The sequence below is a fragment of the Lotus japonicus genome, chromosome 6 (assembly GCF_012489685.1).
Source record: "Lotus japonicus ecotype B-129 chromosome 6, LjGifu_v1.2".
NCBI lineage: Eukaryota > Viridiplantae > Streptophyta > Magnoliopsida > Fabales > Fabaceae > Lotus > Lotus japonicus.
The window spans coordinates 1,328,223-1,345,140 of NC_080046.1; the positions used below are offsets into that span (position 1 = coordinate 1,328,223).

Sequence of the window (16,918 nt, forward strand, 5' to 3'; positions counted from 1 at the left end):
ACATCCAAGAGAGTGAGAGTAATCATGCCAAAGGGAACATGAAGGCAATTGGTGGACCTCTCCCAGAAATAGAGTGCACTCAACAACATAGCAGGGTTATACGATATTGGAGATCTCGACAGCTGAATCAAGTCGAGAATCCCGACATCCTACCAGTGTTGCCTCTTATCTTCCTCAACCCTATCTAACCATTTCAGGTAGGCTTTGTCATTAGCAGAGGGGTTAGGAGGAGCTGAACGAAAGGCTCGTTTTGGGTCAGAAAGAAATGGCATACGGTAAGAGGGTTGAAATGCCAAAACAAGCTCCTCCCCCCTAACGCTAGGGTGAAATGATTCATGGTCTTCAGGGAGACTATTGGGCCTATCATGCTTCACTACTTTTAAAGGACCCAAAATGGCGCGTAAAGTACCATTAACAGAGAAAGGAATGAGTACCTGGGATTTCCAGATAGCTCTCTTCTCTGCTTCGTTGGGGGGTTCCGGGATTGCCACGCGCTTGGATTCATCCAGCTTAAGCTCAGTGGCCAACGGAATGGTCTGCTGAGGATTGGAAGCCATTGAAGAGATTAGTAGATATTCCAGAGAAAACGGAAGAAGATGAAGTGAGAGCGCTTGGAGACGGAGCTGAAGGTTTGAGAAAAGAGTAAAGCTTGAACGGGGAATACCAAGAGGGTATTTATAAACAGAGGGGCAAACGGAACCCAGGCCGCATTGAGTAATAATTTATAAAATTTTGGGGTCCAAGCGATTATTTTATTAGTTAACTCATGTCACCTCTCAGCTTTTTGGCATAGGTGAAATCATGGCCCTAAAAAGGCTATAACTGTCAGCTAGTGGAGAAGTCATCAGACGTTATGGCTGCTGATTGGACTTGAAGATCGGATGGTCGAGAGCACAAAGTATTTGAATCGTTGGAATCGAACGGCTACGATCAAAAATGCTTGGTGTCTTCAAGCTGAAGCAGTCGACAACCAACATTCTTGGGGGGCAACTGTTAAGCTAAAAACTACGAGGACTACGACTCTCGACATCATGGTGCAAAGGTGGGTTCTCGACAACAAGGGCTATGTCGAAACCGGCAACTCAGCATACGGTGCCCCTCAAAGTCAAGTTAGGAAGAGTTATATCTCGACAAACTCAGCAGATGAAGAAATCTCGATCATCTTAATGGAAGAGGCAGTTACCGAGTAACAAGTAACTACAAGCACGTGCATATACCCACGATGCCACGAATAGCAACGGTTGCCCACGACTCAGAACCACCCACGTGGCAATAGAGTCACGTGCTCGAAAACCAGCGACTAAACGTGGGGCATGACGCCAAAATTCAAAACCCACGAAGCCATCATGCACCCAAGAAAAACCGCCAAGAACATGGGCAATGACAGCACTATAAATAGAAGAAGCAGCAGCAGAAAGAAGGGTTCCCAACTCAAAACTCCGAAAGTTCACCAAAAAGCTCTAAACGTCCGCATCAATGAGACTCAGAGAGCAAAACGTGATGATGGAGGAGTATGTTGCAGAACCAACGCTTTAGTTTTCTTGCATTTAAGTTTGTTAATTCCCCAGTTCTTCTACGCATTTCCCTGTCGAGATCTTCATCTTTTGTAGTTTTTATGTTATTTGGATGTATGTGATTTCTTTGTAATTGACCCGTGTGTAATGAAATTCAGTTCTGTTTAAACCAACTTGGTGTTATCGAAAAAGCACTCACACACGCAACACTTTGGCAAAGCGTTTTCTCAAAAGGACCCCGAATCTAAACTTCCTTTAGTCGAACTAAGAGGATATTTGTTTACCAAAAAACCACGTAAACATATTCATACTAATATTTACTCATATTCTTCCTACTCATAGTTTTGGTTTTCTGTCTCCAATTAATTATGAGTACTATTGATGGCGCTATATAGTTGTAATGAAATTTGACCTAAGATTATACCATTAGAGTTGCACACATTATAAAGAGCATTGCTTTTAACTTTACGCATCTAAATCATTATTGAGGTGCAAAGCATGAGGTGCCAAATCATTATATAAGATCATTAGATACACATTTTGCCATTAAAAGAAAGCCAAAAGCATGCCTGACTGATCGATAATTACTCAGGAAAAGCATGCAAGTGCTATAGGTCCAACTTTCTTTTTGTCACTATTTGCTTGCCCTTTTGCAGGGGTGAATAACATTAAGGTGGACGAGGGGGTGCTTTTGGTTTTGGTACTTAAGTGATCGAAGTATAACCTTTTTAATTTCCCATTAAAAAAACAATACACTACCACCAAATACCACTAGTGTGAACCTTCGAAGAATTTCTCTCGTCTCATCTCATCCCATTTCATTATTAATTGTGTTTGCCTGTTTGGTCAGTTTTCATCGAAAACACTTCCTAAAAAATCATAACCACTCCAAATGTCATATACTCCTGCTAAAGGCATGATTGAAAGGGATTTGGACCATAAGGGCACAAACTAAAATATATTTTATTTATTAACTAGTTACAACATGGTTTTTAAATATTCTGTCTTACTCATGCATTTTCATCTTCATCTATTGGGGGGGGTGGAGCATGATGTTTCTTGTTAAAAAGAAAAGGGAGAGAAGAATGTTAAAAAAGAAATTAAGTTGAGAACAAAGAAGGGTCTTTGATATAATATCATTATGGCCTATGAAGTGGTACATGCATGGGGAAGCTATAACCCGCCCAATAAATCATCAATTCAATAGGATAAGGACGCGATGATCAGGCTTAAAAAAATAAAGGGGCACGATAGGATTGAAGAAAATGCAGTTACTTAAGGCTACACCATATGCATCCTGGACTGGCGAGCCCTTCATAACTATTGGGTCTCGCCCATGAAGCGCTTTGATCCCTCAAAAGGCGTGTAGACTAGGCGAATGAAGATAAAATGTGTTATACTTTGAACACAATGTCTTATGGACTTGGCGAGCCTTTCACGACCACTAGGTCTCACCCAGGAGGCAATTTGGTCCCTAACAACGCCATGAGGAGCTAGGGGCGAGGAGTCCTCCCTCAAAGTAGTCGTGACTATGGCGAGCAGAGGAACCCTTATTGGCAAGTTGAGCGACGAGTGACCTCACATGGGCGAGTTACGTGAAGGCGAATGGAAGTCCCTTAGTTCCGACCAGTATAGATACTTACGTGATTTACTGATATATATATATATATATATATATATGTATATATTTTTTTTTTGAGGCGGAATAAGGCCTTTGTAAAAGCTTTTGGGTCGAGTATGATAGGCCAAAAAGTCTACTAGAGAATTAAGTTTAGGGTTTTGACCACCCACTATAAAAGGGGAGGTCTTCTCTTGCAGAGCGGATCTTGGTTCATTTTTACTAAAGCACCTAGGTTATTACAAAGCTCTACTTTCACTAGGGTTTTGGATGACAGGACAGGAGCAAAAGCCGAATTTGTTGTTAGAGAGTTGAGTTTGTATTTGGGTTATAACACCCCTTTGTCTTGTACTACTCTAAATGCCTTCTTTTTTACCTTTCAAAAAATGAAAAAATAAACCCAAATTAAAGCATTTGAACTGAAAATTTTAGATTTAAAGATTTTAGATTTATGAAAATTGAGAAAGAGCTTTATTTAGAAGTATAGAAATTTAATTAGCTAAAAAATTACAGGACTAAACTTACATAAAATTCAAATTAGAGGGAACTTAATTAATTTTCATTATCCCCTTTGAGTTTACAATAAAATGTGTACCTTAAAATTTGATGAAGTACAAATGTTCGGATTTTTTAAAGAAGTTGTACCGAATGTTTGTCTATATTCGTGTTTAGGTCATTTGTTCACCAATGCGTAGTTGTTATAGAACACCGAATTTGGTTACGTATCATACGCACTGAAATGCATTCCTTAGACCAAATGTCACATCTTATTCAACGTTAGTGAATTGTTTGTTTTGTTGGATTGGAAGCACCAAAAATCACCAGCACTAAGTACCAATGCATGCAGGTTGAAGTCAAATTTTCCATAGTGGGTGTCCTAACTTCTTTCTTTTTGACCCTAATGATTCAATTGTCAACCTACTTTTTGTAACCTTTCATTATCGGTTCCCATTCCTTGGAATTTGGAGGGAAGGGCACTATTAATTATCATTGCATATGTTTTTAATGATTAAATGTTTTAAGAGCACCAAACGCGGACATCTTCTTAAACTTTTGTTATCAAGAATAAGTTGCTTGAGAAATTCTTAGAAGAGGAGCACTCCCACAACAAGCTATTTATATAGTAGTAGATAAGTTTAAATTCCAATTTTTTTTAGAGTAAAATACACTTACCCCCCCTCAAGGTTTGCTACAAAAACACTCCACCCCATTCTTATTTAAAATATACACTCTACCCCACTCATTTTATCAAGTTAACCTCATTCAAAAAGATGCTAACGGAATATTCCATTCAAATCAAAATTATTTAATGTAAACTTATTTTTCCTTTTTTTTCTGGTTATTTTTTTTTTCAGAAAAAAACGTCACTTTCTAATATTTGACCAAATAAATATTCTCAATGCTTACATACTGTTGGAGCTGGTATATAATGTAACCATTTTATAAAATAATTCAAAAATAAATATGTATGAAATAGTTTTAAATTAAAACTTATGGTAAAAGTACGTTAAACTTCCACTCCATAAAAGAATATAAAGTTATATTATTATTTTAATTAATTAATTAATTTGGATAATATGATCGCGTTGGTTATAACATGTTAAATGTTAAAGTATATATTACTTTTAGTAATTGAAAATAAGGGATGTTATTGATATATGATAAGAGAATTTTATTAAATAATATTCATACATTACTCAATGAATTCATAAGCAACATTTTTTTATAAATCTCGGAAAAAGAAATTTAATTAGTATTTATTTGGTGAAATTTTAATTAGTATGAAATTAATTTCGAACTATTTTTATATAATTCACTATTTATAAAAATCTTTATAAACTGGGTATTACTAGTAATTGTGATGTTATATTCTTTTTTGTTGAAACTAATGTTTTTTTTAAATGGAACTGACGTTAAACGATTTTTATTTGAAAGTAAGGTGTTTTTTTTTTGAAAAAAATAAAATAAAAAATAATCAGAAAAAAAAAGAAATGGAAAAATAAGTTTACATTAAATAATTTTGATTTGAATGGAATATTCCGTTAGCATCTTTTGGATGGAGTTAACATGATAAAATGAGTGGGGTGGAGTGTATATTTTGAATAAGAATGGGGTGGAGTGTTTTTCTAGCAAACCTTGAGGGGAGTAAGTGTATTTTACTCTTTTTTTTATATATATTGTACTGATAGGGGCGTACTAACTTTGCAGCATAGTGGGCTTCACATTATTTATAAACATAATGGGCCGAGCAACCCATGGTCCGAACGGGTCAAAACCCAAGTATAAATACAAAGGCACCACCCTGGCGGTGGGGATCTAATCTTTTACACATCTTCCCTCGTTTTCTCTTAGCTCTTTGGCTCTGAACTTGTTAGCCCACCTCAGTTCTATACCGGAACATATATATTAAGGGAGACTTCGATAATTTTCTAAACATAATTAGTCTTGTAATATAAATAAGGGAGTCGAGACACTCTGTTCAAAGATCAAGGGAAGGAAAACGCTCTTTAATACCCTTTCTATTTTAGAGGATTGTACTGTTATTTCATTCTGGATAACTGAAGTGCAAATTTCAACTAAGAGAGAATGAATGACAAATTTAGTCAAGGATTATGGAAACGAAACTTAAGAACAATTTACGTTGGAAGATACCTTCGGCGACGCTTTTATTTAGCTTTTATCGGTATGATTGCTATGATTTAGCTTCTTCTTTTAACTTTGTTGATTTATCTTTCGGTGATTTTGCCTTGATTGAAAAAGTTCTTCAAAGACTTGTTTTCTTAATCCAACTTAATGTATTGGCCTCTACGGCGATCGTTTCTACTTAATCCATTTAAACCAGTTAAAAAAAACTAAGTAACCATTTTTTTTTTTGGTAGAAGTCCCCCCTTCTATAGTTCATAATGTTCGTGTGACATTGGTGTGGAGTCCCTCCCTATTGTGTTTTCTATTTTAGTTTCTGATATGCGTGTTGGTTAGAGTTGTTCTTGCTCCTTGTTTCTATTTCTTTTTTCCTTCTCACAAATAAAAGAAGAAGATAGGATTGCAATTTACAGAGATAATTGCACTCAAACGCCAAACAAAATGAAACAACCATCCAAAACCCAAGCAAGGAAAACCCGACCAACCTAAAAGAGCACCCACCACCCAAAAATTAATCTATCTACAAAACTGAGAACCACAACAAAGCTAGAAGAACAAAGAACCTAAAATAACTCAACCACCAATTAATAATTATTTGTAATCAGCTTATTATTCAGTATTTATTTGAAGGAATTTAAAGTATTCAATGAAAAAGTCATAGAGAGATTCAACTAGAAAAACGTTGATTAAAAGTCGTCCGTAATTAAAAGTCATAAAAAAATCTCTTTCCCCTTAAGCATTTTATTCTTCAAAGGCTACTCTTTGGAAAAATTGTTTATGCATGCCATCCTTATTTTATGAAATTGAAAAGTATACCGTGACATATTCATTATGTCCTGGTGTCCTCAATGTTTGGTCCTCTTAAGCATTTTTACTTTTTCAAATACTAATCTTAGGAAATGAAATTGTCTTGTTTCATTTTATTCCATTCACTTTACAAATATATATTGCAAATGTCAAGATATGTCTCAAATTCAACAATTTGAAATTTCTCACAAGTGAAATAATAGAAAAACTCACTTTAATACTTCTTTCTAATGCTCTTTATTTAATTAGTTAAAATTTATGTATGGTCCACTAAATTATAGGAGTATGAGCTCACTACTAATCTGGTGAGATTTTTATGAATTTTAACCAATTAAAAAATTGTTAAGAAAAATGATAAATTAAGTATTACAATCACTCTTCTTTCTCTGTATAGTCAAAGCTCTCATGCCCGTGAACAACAAGTTAAACCCTATAGATTTTCTCCCCCATCTATCCCTTATGATTAAAAGATTAAATAGTTCCCAAAATTTCCTTGTTTCTGACTTCTAAGATTAGGTGTATTCTTGACCCAATTAAGTAAAATCAACATATCTCTTTCACTTATACATTTCCATTTGTTGGGTTAGAAACTTCAAATACGTCCGTGTCTCACAAGTTGAGGGACTCCATTCTAAATTACCTATTTGTTGATAAAAAAAAAAGGGGTTAAAAGAAACACATATATAAACCTTATGCTTAATTATGGTTTCCTAGTTTCTTACCATCTTTAATACTTGAATTCAATGCCAGCAACTTTTACCAAAATGATAGTAAAGTAAAGTAAAATAATGAATGGAGTAGCTACAACTACAATAGTACTTCCAAATTTTAAAATCCCTTTAGTCCACACTAATCCACTTTCTAAAATTCTGAGGTACCTTTTTGAAAACCAGACACCAATCAAACCAAACCCAAACAAAGTCTCAAACTTCAAAAACAAGAGTTTCTGCATCAGCAACACCTGCCCCTTCTATAGTTCTATTCCATTCATTCCTTCCCTCCCTATAATATATATTTACTCTGTTTTAACTTTTCTTTTCTCTCTCTCTCTCTCTCTCTCTCTCTCTTTGTTATTCAATTGCACCCATCATCCTCCCTCTACCCACGCTTTGCTCAATTTGTGGCGCATGTTCTTCTAACTCCTTCCTCTTACCATCATCATGCCACCTTGCTTTTCAATTTTCTTAGGCACTCTCTGACTTCTCCACTATCTCTTCCTTTTTTTATTGAGTGCTAAATTGATCCCCAAAACCACACTTGAGTAGTCAAGTATGAAACTTTGATATACTTTTGGGTTCTTCTTGTTGTCTACCTTGATGGGTCTTCTCCAATTTCTGAGCTTGATATGAGTTTTCACTACTCAAAGGTGATTATAGAAGCCTCAGAGTGATAGTTTGAAATCTGCAGGCAGCAGATTTTGAAGGGAAGTGGTGGCAGCTATGGTTGCTGAAGCTTGGATAGTAAAGATGGGTAACCAGGTAAGTTCAAATCTCAAGCATGCTCTTCTCCTTGAAAATTTGACAAAGAGAAAACAGAGTCACAAAAAGTCTGATACCAAAGAAACTATAGGTATTCTTTCTTTTGAAGTAGCAAATGTGATGTCTAAAACTGTGCACCTCCACAAATCACTCTCAGAGTCTGAGATCTCAAAGCTAAGAAATGAGATCTTGAACTCAGAGGGTGTTAACAATTTGGTTTCCTCTGAAGAGGGTTATCTTCTTGAGCTGGCTCTGGCTGAGAAGCTTGAGGAGTTGAACCGTGTTGCTAGTGTGGTTTCTAGGTTGGGGAAGAAGTGCTCTGAGCCTGCTTTGCAAGGGTTTGAGCATGTGTATGGGGACATTGTTGGTGGGGTCATAGATGTCAAGGAATTGGGGTTCTTAGTTAAGCATATGGAAGGAATGGTGAGGAAAATGGATAGGTATGTTAGTGTCACCAGGAATTTGTACAGTGAATTGGAGGTGCTGAGTGAATTGGAGCAAGCAGTGAAGAAGTTTCAGCATAATCAGCATGAAGAGAGTAGAAGGGCGTTTGAGCAGAAACTTGTATGGCAGAAACAAGATGTTAGGCATCTTAAGGATATTTCCCTTTGGAACCAGACATTTGATAAGGTTGTTGAGTTGTTGGCGAGGACAGTTTGCACCATTTATGCTAGGATTTCTGTGATTTTCGGTGAGTCTGCTTTGAGGAAGAATAGCCTTGGGGTCGGTGGAGGCTCGCCGGGTATGCAAAATGAATGTGGGTTTGTGTCTGGCCAAATTAATGTTCAGATGAGTTCTGAGAGGTTGAAATTGAAACGCAATCCAAGCAACAGAAATGGAATTCATCCAGATTCGGCAGGGAGAACGGCCGTGGTGGAGAGAAGGGGAACTGCTAGGAGGAAGACTCAGATAGATATGAGGAGAGGTGAGCTAGCATCGATTCGACCCGAAGACTTCGATTTTCCATGTGGAACAAGTCCAGGGAGACTTTTCATGGAATGTCTAAGTTTGAGTAGCTCAGTTGCAAAATTTGATGATACTGATGATGGTTATGTTATCCATCCGGAGGATCAATATAGTGGAAGTGTTGGGATTGGGAATAGTAGCACGAAAAGGGAGCACTTGTGCCATTCCGGTGTTCTAAGTCATGCTCAAAGCAGTATTCCTTTCACCGGAGATCTGAGACCAGCCAAATCCGGTGTACAAAGTTGCTCAACATTTGGTCCCAGAATTTGGTTAACTGTTTATGCTCCTCCTTCCACGCTTGGAGGCTCTGCTCTAGCTTTGCACTATGCCAATGTTATAATGGTCATTGAGAAGCTGCTTCGCTACCCGCATTTAGTTGGTGAGGAAGCAAAGGATGATCTATATGAGATGCTTCCAACAAGTTTAAGGTTGTCTCTTAAGGCTAAACTGAGGTTATATGTCAAGAATTTGGCTATATATGACGCCCCTCTTGCCCATGATTGGAAGGAGAAGCTTGATGGGATACTTAGGTGGCTCGCCCCGCTTGCTCATAATATGATCAGATGGCAAAGTGAGCGAAATTTCGAGCAGCACCAAATCGTTAGCCGGACGAATGTTCTGCTACTTCAGACATTGTACTTTGCTGACCGGGAAAAGACTGAGGAATCAATCTGTGAGCTTCTTGTCGGGTTAAATTACATATGTCGTTATGAACAACAACAAAATGCGCTACTGGATTGTGCAAGCAGTTTTGATTTTGAAGATTGCATGGAGTGGCAACTGCAATGTGGAGCTTCTTTTCTCAATTGAATACATTCTAAATTTTGAAATCCTCGGTACGGTGAGCATTTTCTTATCTTATGAGGATACTGTATTAGATTATTGGTACAATGTGGAATTCTGAACTTTGCACATTGAAGACTAATATATTATTGAAGACGTGAAAGTATAGTTGTATTTGATTAAAATTTGACCTGTGCAGTACATAAGCAGTCATATTTATAAAGGGGCATAAAAGTTCATGCCAAACTTGTAAATATGTTTATGTACAGATTGCTTATTGCTTAGAGTATGCCTTGTTAGAATTCTTCTCTTGAAAAACACAGACTGGCGTTGGTTTCATAATCCTAAAGCTGGTGCTGATTTGTTGGTGCATGAATTTCTATTCTAGTTCTGTATTATGATCAAGCACCTGGTTTTCTTGCTTGTAAATTAATTCTCCCTTATTCTTTGTTAAATTGGTTCATAATGCCTTTTCATATAATGAATGCATTGTAATTAGAGGGCATATTTTTTACCCTTATGAAAACTGTGGATCATAAATTTCTATCTTTGCTAACAATGGAATCATGGAGTCACTATTGGTTGACATTTGCAAGAGTAGTACTTTAGAAAGGAAGCATTATATATGGATGCTGTTTGTATATAGGTTGTCATGCTTATAATCACTATTTTATCTGTTATACACTCTTGAGTGACATAATTTTTTTTTGGATTTATAGCATTTTTTGATGATTTTCTTGAGAATCCACCATATTTGAACTCCTGAAGTTGGTATTTTGTTAGCAGCCACATTCACAATCATGGAAAGATATACAAGCAATTCTCCAAATATTCTTTGATTTCTTTTCTTGTAGAAGAAAGAAACTGTATATCAACCTTGTGGGGTCTAGATCTATGTGTCATGTTTCGATGTCAGTTGAGCGCAAGACAAATTGACTTACATCTCAATCTATAAAAAGAGTTTCGTTCACCTTGAAGTGAATGACAACTTCTGTTTGTTCTGATTCGAACATGTATCAAAACATAATATATATTTGTTAAGAGAATTGGCATGTATATCAAATCTTTCCTACTCTAAATTTGCACAAATCTCTTAATTTGTTTCCATTATGGTGCTGGACAAGGCTGGCCTGTAATGCTGTAGAGGCCAAAATGAGATTACCATATTGATGAAATGAGAGGAGCTGTAGTGTCAATACACTGTTTAAACTTCTTTAGTACAATTGGAAAATAACAGGACTGCATTGACTTGAAGGGGCACATTGCTTATCTACCATTCTGTCATGTGTGAAGTTCATTTATAAGTTAGCTGAAACACTTTTATCTTCAGCATGTTTTTGGTTGCACCCTACCGGGACCCTCTTTATGATAAATTAATTTCATACCTTGACATACAGAGCTCATTTTTTTTTTTCATTAGGAAATCGGAATTGTGAAGAATGCATGTGTCTCTATGCCAATATGTTGACCAAAAAAATATCTATATGCCAATATGAAAAACACCTATATACAAAAAGGGTGGATTGCACTCATTCATCATTGTTGCACTGAGCGCACCTATATTTTGCAAAATGCACTAATCTCCACTCTTTCATACACCATTAGAATAATGGAGGGATGATAAGTGTTATAGTGTTAAATCTTAAGGGAAGTCATGATAAACCTCTGATGAGTTAGTGCAATGTCTTCAATAAAATAAAGAGTGAGCTGGTGTGTGTGTTTGGTTAAATAACAAGGGGAGGTCAACGCAATTTGCCTTAAAAAAATCATAGATCAATATGACAAAACTATACATTTTAAATATTCAATTTGAAATTATATTTGACCAAAAAACATTGAAATGATATTTTTTTTATTCATTTTCACTAAAAGCCATATTGTTTTAAAATGGACGTGTCATTGTTGTCATGGTGAAGTTATTGGCTAACAAGTCTTTTTTCTTAGTGAGTATTAGTTAACTTGTCTAGTTGTGATTAAAGATTGGTTGAATTGATTATGATTAAATATATATTTTTATAATATATAAACTAATATAAGAATAAGAGAGGTAAAGTTTGATATTTTTTCTTTAAAAAAAGTTAGATTTCTTTGAAAAATGTACTTTATGATATGTAATGCAAGAAAAAAAAACATGATAACATTCCAAATAGAAACCAGTCTTGACTTGAATCTTCATCGGTCTTTAAAGGCATTTTTAAATGCATAAAAAATATTTTGGACTACTGCAATAATTTTTTTAGCTTGTCCCATTTTATAAGCTACCTTACTGACGATGACTTGATAGGTTTGTGTACCAGGATGTTCTCAATTGTAAGTTTTCTAAGTTTGCTCAAGTTGAAATTATGTGTCTATCTCTCTTTTCATATGTATGAAATATGTACACTCTTTGAAAGTTTATGAAGAAAGAGATAAAATATTTCAATTAACAATTCACTTAAGAGGAGGTTTCTAACTCGTTCCTTTGTTTTCCTACTAAAACAACTAGGTTGGTCCAAATTTTATGACCTTTTTTTTTATTCATCTGAAAACTAAATTTTAATGACCTTAACTAAACACAATATTTATCCTTTTTTTATTTTAAAAGCTTTGTGCAAAAAATGACAAGCAACACATTCTTATTACTTTGTTGTATAAATATATAAAAATAAAAAAGTGACCATTTTTATAATTATTAATAAAAACAAATTTTAAAACCATATAAGATATTCATATGTGGAATGTGGTGTTATTTCATGGTTAAGCAGAAAATGACAGGATCTGAATTCAACTTTTTTCCACATTTAGCTTTTGACTTAATGGGAACACAAACATTAAGATGAGGCGTTTTTCAGTGGCAAATACCTTGTCAGTTTAATTAATAACATTTACTAAATCCAGCTGGGTAAGTAGGCACCATAACACAGATGGGGTAGAAGAGAGCATTCACTTTGACAATAATAGAGCTTCCAAATATTGTGTGTGTAGTTGGGTGCCATTAATCTTCTGTGGGGGTTGTGGATGGTTTTTCCTTCTTTTGTGAGGTAGTTGCTTTTCATTGAGTGGTTCACAAAATCAAGGTCCACACTAATAGATTCTGCTTCCTTTATGACATTTACGTTTGTAGCTACATTGTTTCAAAACCTTGTTTGCTAGTAAGTAGTAACGTAACTTGTTGTTGCTGTTCGTAAAAAATTTAGTCATATCTGGAACTTGATTGAATATGACTAAATTGATTGATACAACCTTGGATATAGAAATTGTGAAAGAGGGATTATTAATGGTTGTTGTGTCTTGGGAAGCACTTATATTTCGTCCCCTAATATGGTTTCTAATAATTTTAAATTAATATCCAATTAGTCAATCGTATACCTATAGGTTTAGCTATTTATGGGCTCTGTTGATTAAATCATTATAGTAAAGTCAGAGACAAACCTTTGTGAAGTAGATTTATATATGGGAACCGAATTTAATTCTGGAACTTTGACAAGTTATTATTGTCAAGAGAAGCAATACAAAGTGGAGAAGATGATGAGAGAACAAAGGAGATAAAAAGTGTGCTAGGATTTACATTTGAAGCAAAGATGAGTTAGGTTACAAATTACAATAGAAAAAAATGGAGACAAATATCAATAGAAAACAAACAGACTTGTTTGACACGTCGTATTAGACATAATTGTATAAGCTTATATAATATATTATGAATTATGAATTAATTTATTGTTTTGTGCCAACATTATATTCATTGTATATGCATATTCATCAATCCACTCTTATACATTAAAATAATAGACGATTTAATCCAGCATATTGATGTGAGATAAGGCTTGATAAGAAGTATCCAGTGCAACCAAATGATATCTGTAGCAGTGAAAGCCATGGCATGATACTTAGCTTTTGTAGAAGATTGAAGAAACAATTGCTTGCTTCTTGCACTTCCAAGAAATAAGAGAATCCCCTACAAAAATGAAATGTGGTAGATTTATGATTAGTGGAAGAACCACCTCGATCAACATTTTATAAGAAGCTCTGAAACTGAGTGCCCCGAAGATCACGAAGAATGAAAAGAATAACTGTCAAATGAATTGTAGCTGGATAAAAACATACTGATTAACAACATGCACTACATTACTAATTTCATGTATAGTAATGGTAATATACATCAAGCTTCCAACAAGAGTACAATACAAAGTAGAATTTCTCAAAGTGACATCTCAAAGTGACATCATCTTATGAGATATATCATGCATTATGCTCAAGAGGGCTCTGAGGTGTCCGAGTATCGGAGAGACGAGTTTGTGCAAGAATGGTGTCAATATATTTAGATTGATTATGCATACTCAAGTCTCAAAAAGTAACGTACAATCAAATCTTTCATCTCAAATTATCTGACTAATTAGTGTTTTAAATCTATAATCCCATCATCCCAAATAATAATCCTATCATAAGCATATAGATACTAACTTTAGGAGTGCACTTCATAAACAAGAAAAAATCATGGGAGCTTGAGTGGAAACCAAAGGATTCAGTCACAATGGAAAATTTAATAAACTAAGTTGATGAGCTTGTTTAAGCCTGTAAAGAGCCTTTTATTAGTTCACAAACTCCACTTGTATTATGAAAAACGCCTGATATAGGAAGCACGTAAACTCCTTCTTGAATATCACCATCAAAGAAGGAGTTCTCCACATCCATTTGCGAAAATGCTTATATCATAAAAAACGTATGGTATAGGAACCACGTAAACTCCTTCCTGAATATCATCATCAAAGAAGGAATTCTCCACATACATTTGCGAAAATGCCAGTGATAGATAGATCTAACGACAATTAAAGTGTGAATAAGAATCATTTTTGCAAAAAGAGCAAAAATTTCTTGAAATCATACAGTATCGTTGAGAAAACCCCTTAGAAACTAATGAGCTTTCTATCTTTGAATAGACCTAGAAAACTTGGTTTTGATCTTATATACCTAACGAGAACAAATTGCAATTTTTTCCTTGTGAAAGAGAGATACGGTCTCAAGTATAAGTCTTGTGTAAAGCTAAAACTTCGTATTCCATAGTTTGCTGCCAAACAGGATAAAGAACTGCGTCTTTAAAAGAAGAGAGTGCAAACAAGCTGTGAATGGAGGTTAAACAAGAAGCAAAAAAGTGAAGAATAAACAAAATTAGGTAACTTATTGGACTTACGACCTCGAGAAGGATAATGAGGAGGTTAAGGATCCACAATAACATGAGCTTCTTCGGGAGGCGTGGGGACGAAAGTGGATTCTGGATCAGCAGAGCTACTATTGTGCAATAAACAATGAGACTTTAGTTTTGCATGAGCTATGAGTCTGAATGTTCTGAATGTTGTAGCGGCTAGTGTTGATCTGTCGTCTTTTCATTTGACTTACTCTTGTTTTAGTTTTTATTTATCTCACTCACGTCTTGGTCATTGATAAGTGCTCATTTTACGTAAATTTGAATATCATTTTAAGCACTTATTTGACTTGTATGCTTGCATTTTTTATCATTTTATCCCCAAAGTAATTGATTTAGTAAGTACTTAGTTTTAACTTAGAAATAATATAAATATTATATATTTCATGAGCTTAACTTGGACTTTTGATGCAGGGAAGATATACATGAAGAATCCAAGTTTAAAGTGAAAAATTGATTTTTTAGAGTTGCAGAGCGCTGAGCACCCAAAAAGGGGCGCTGAGCGCCCAAGTAGCTGAAGAAACCCAATGCTGAAGGAAGCAGAGCGCCCGGCGGCCTCTGATGAGCGCCCAGCACCCTGTGACCGCCCTAAACACTTATTAAAGGGCAGAAACTCGTTTTTTGACCCATCTCTCCTATTCTCTTCGAAATTCTCCCAATTTTGGCACCAAAACAGAGTAAGGGAGCTTGGGCTTCATGGAGGAGAGGTCCCTGGGTTTAGGATTGATGGATTGAAGCTCCGGAGCATGGCGGCGACCGCCGAAGACCGTGACAACCTCTCGAAGGCGATGGAAAGCTTGGGAAAGCTTCTATCGCCGTGGATCCTTCGCCGTTCTTCTGGGTTTCATCTCTTCTTCCTTATCCCTTGTATATGTTGTTTCTATTTTTGTATTTAGCTTGTTGAAACTTGATTCTTTGATTTGTTCTAAACTCATTCATTGATGTAAATGGAAATATTTCATGTATGGTGTTTCTTTCTATGCTTCATGCTTCTAACCTATCAATTGATAATCAAAAGAGTTCCACTAATTTATAAATAGATCGGAAGGTTGATATGAATTAGTGCATGCTCAGTTCAGTGAAGGTAGAACGCCTATGTCTTAGGTCACAATTTGTGTGTTAAAGTTTTACTTTCTTCGCTTCAAGTATTGATTGGTTTGTGTTAGATTCCTATGGACTAGCATGAGATCGGGAGATAATTGCGGGTCCGGTTAAAGAGAGAAATCACTCAGTGAACTAGTTGTCTTAGGGTGAGAATATCTCGGGTAGGAGCAATAGTGGATTTCCACGTGACAGGTGGGGTTCTGAGTTCTAACAGAAGTTTCCACGTGACAACGGGGACTTGCAAGCCTAGGGTACCTTGTTCTAGGAAAAATTGGTCGTTGGGAATGTCTTTGAGAGAGAATCTGAGTTGTATTGTTCCTTTTGGGTTTTCTAGATGGTAAGGGATTACGTCTAGGAATTCCAACTGATAGATTCACCTAGGCTAGGGATAGTTAGGTGAATAACTCTCAGCATCATAAATGAAATGAACCATTACAAAAGTGATTGAGCGGAAGCAATTAGAGGATTAGGTGAATGCATTCTAAATACGTTTTCTTCTTCGTTGTCTCTGTAAACCTTCTTTTATTGCTTTCATTTATATTCAAAAACCACAAGAACAAATTCTTCAAATATCTTTTCTATCCACTCGAATCAATATTTAGCTTGTGGAACTGATATTCACATAATCCCTGAAGACGATAAACCCGTATCTGCTTTACTATGATTGAATCATAAAGGTTTAGCCAAAAGCAGTACAAACAACGAGGAAAAAACCTTTATCAAATTTGGCGCCGTTGCCGGGGATTGTGTTTTGAAATGTTGGTGAAACTAGTGGAATTTTGATTTGAGCTGTACGTAGTTTATATAATGAATGTTTTGTTTTTAT

At 35.6% G+C, this 16,918-nt stretch overlaps 1 protein-coding gene across 1 annotated transcript; it reads left to right on the forward strand.

Annotated features, from left to right (window-relative positions):
* Nucleotides 1–7,533: 7,533 nt before the first annotated feature.
* LOC130723237 (protein PSK SIMULATOR 1) lies at nucleotides 7,534–10,335 on the forward strand. Its single transcript, XM_057574211.1, has one exon. The coding sequence runs from the start codon at nucleotides 8,022–8,024 to the stop codon at nucleotides 9,834–9,836; it is 1,815 nt and encodes a 604-aa protein (XP_057430194.1). The 5' UTR covers nucleotides 7,534–8,021; the 3' UTR covers nucleotides 9,837–10,335.
* The last annotated feature ends 6,583 nt before the right edge of the window (nucleotides 10,336–16,918 follow it).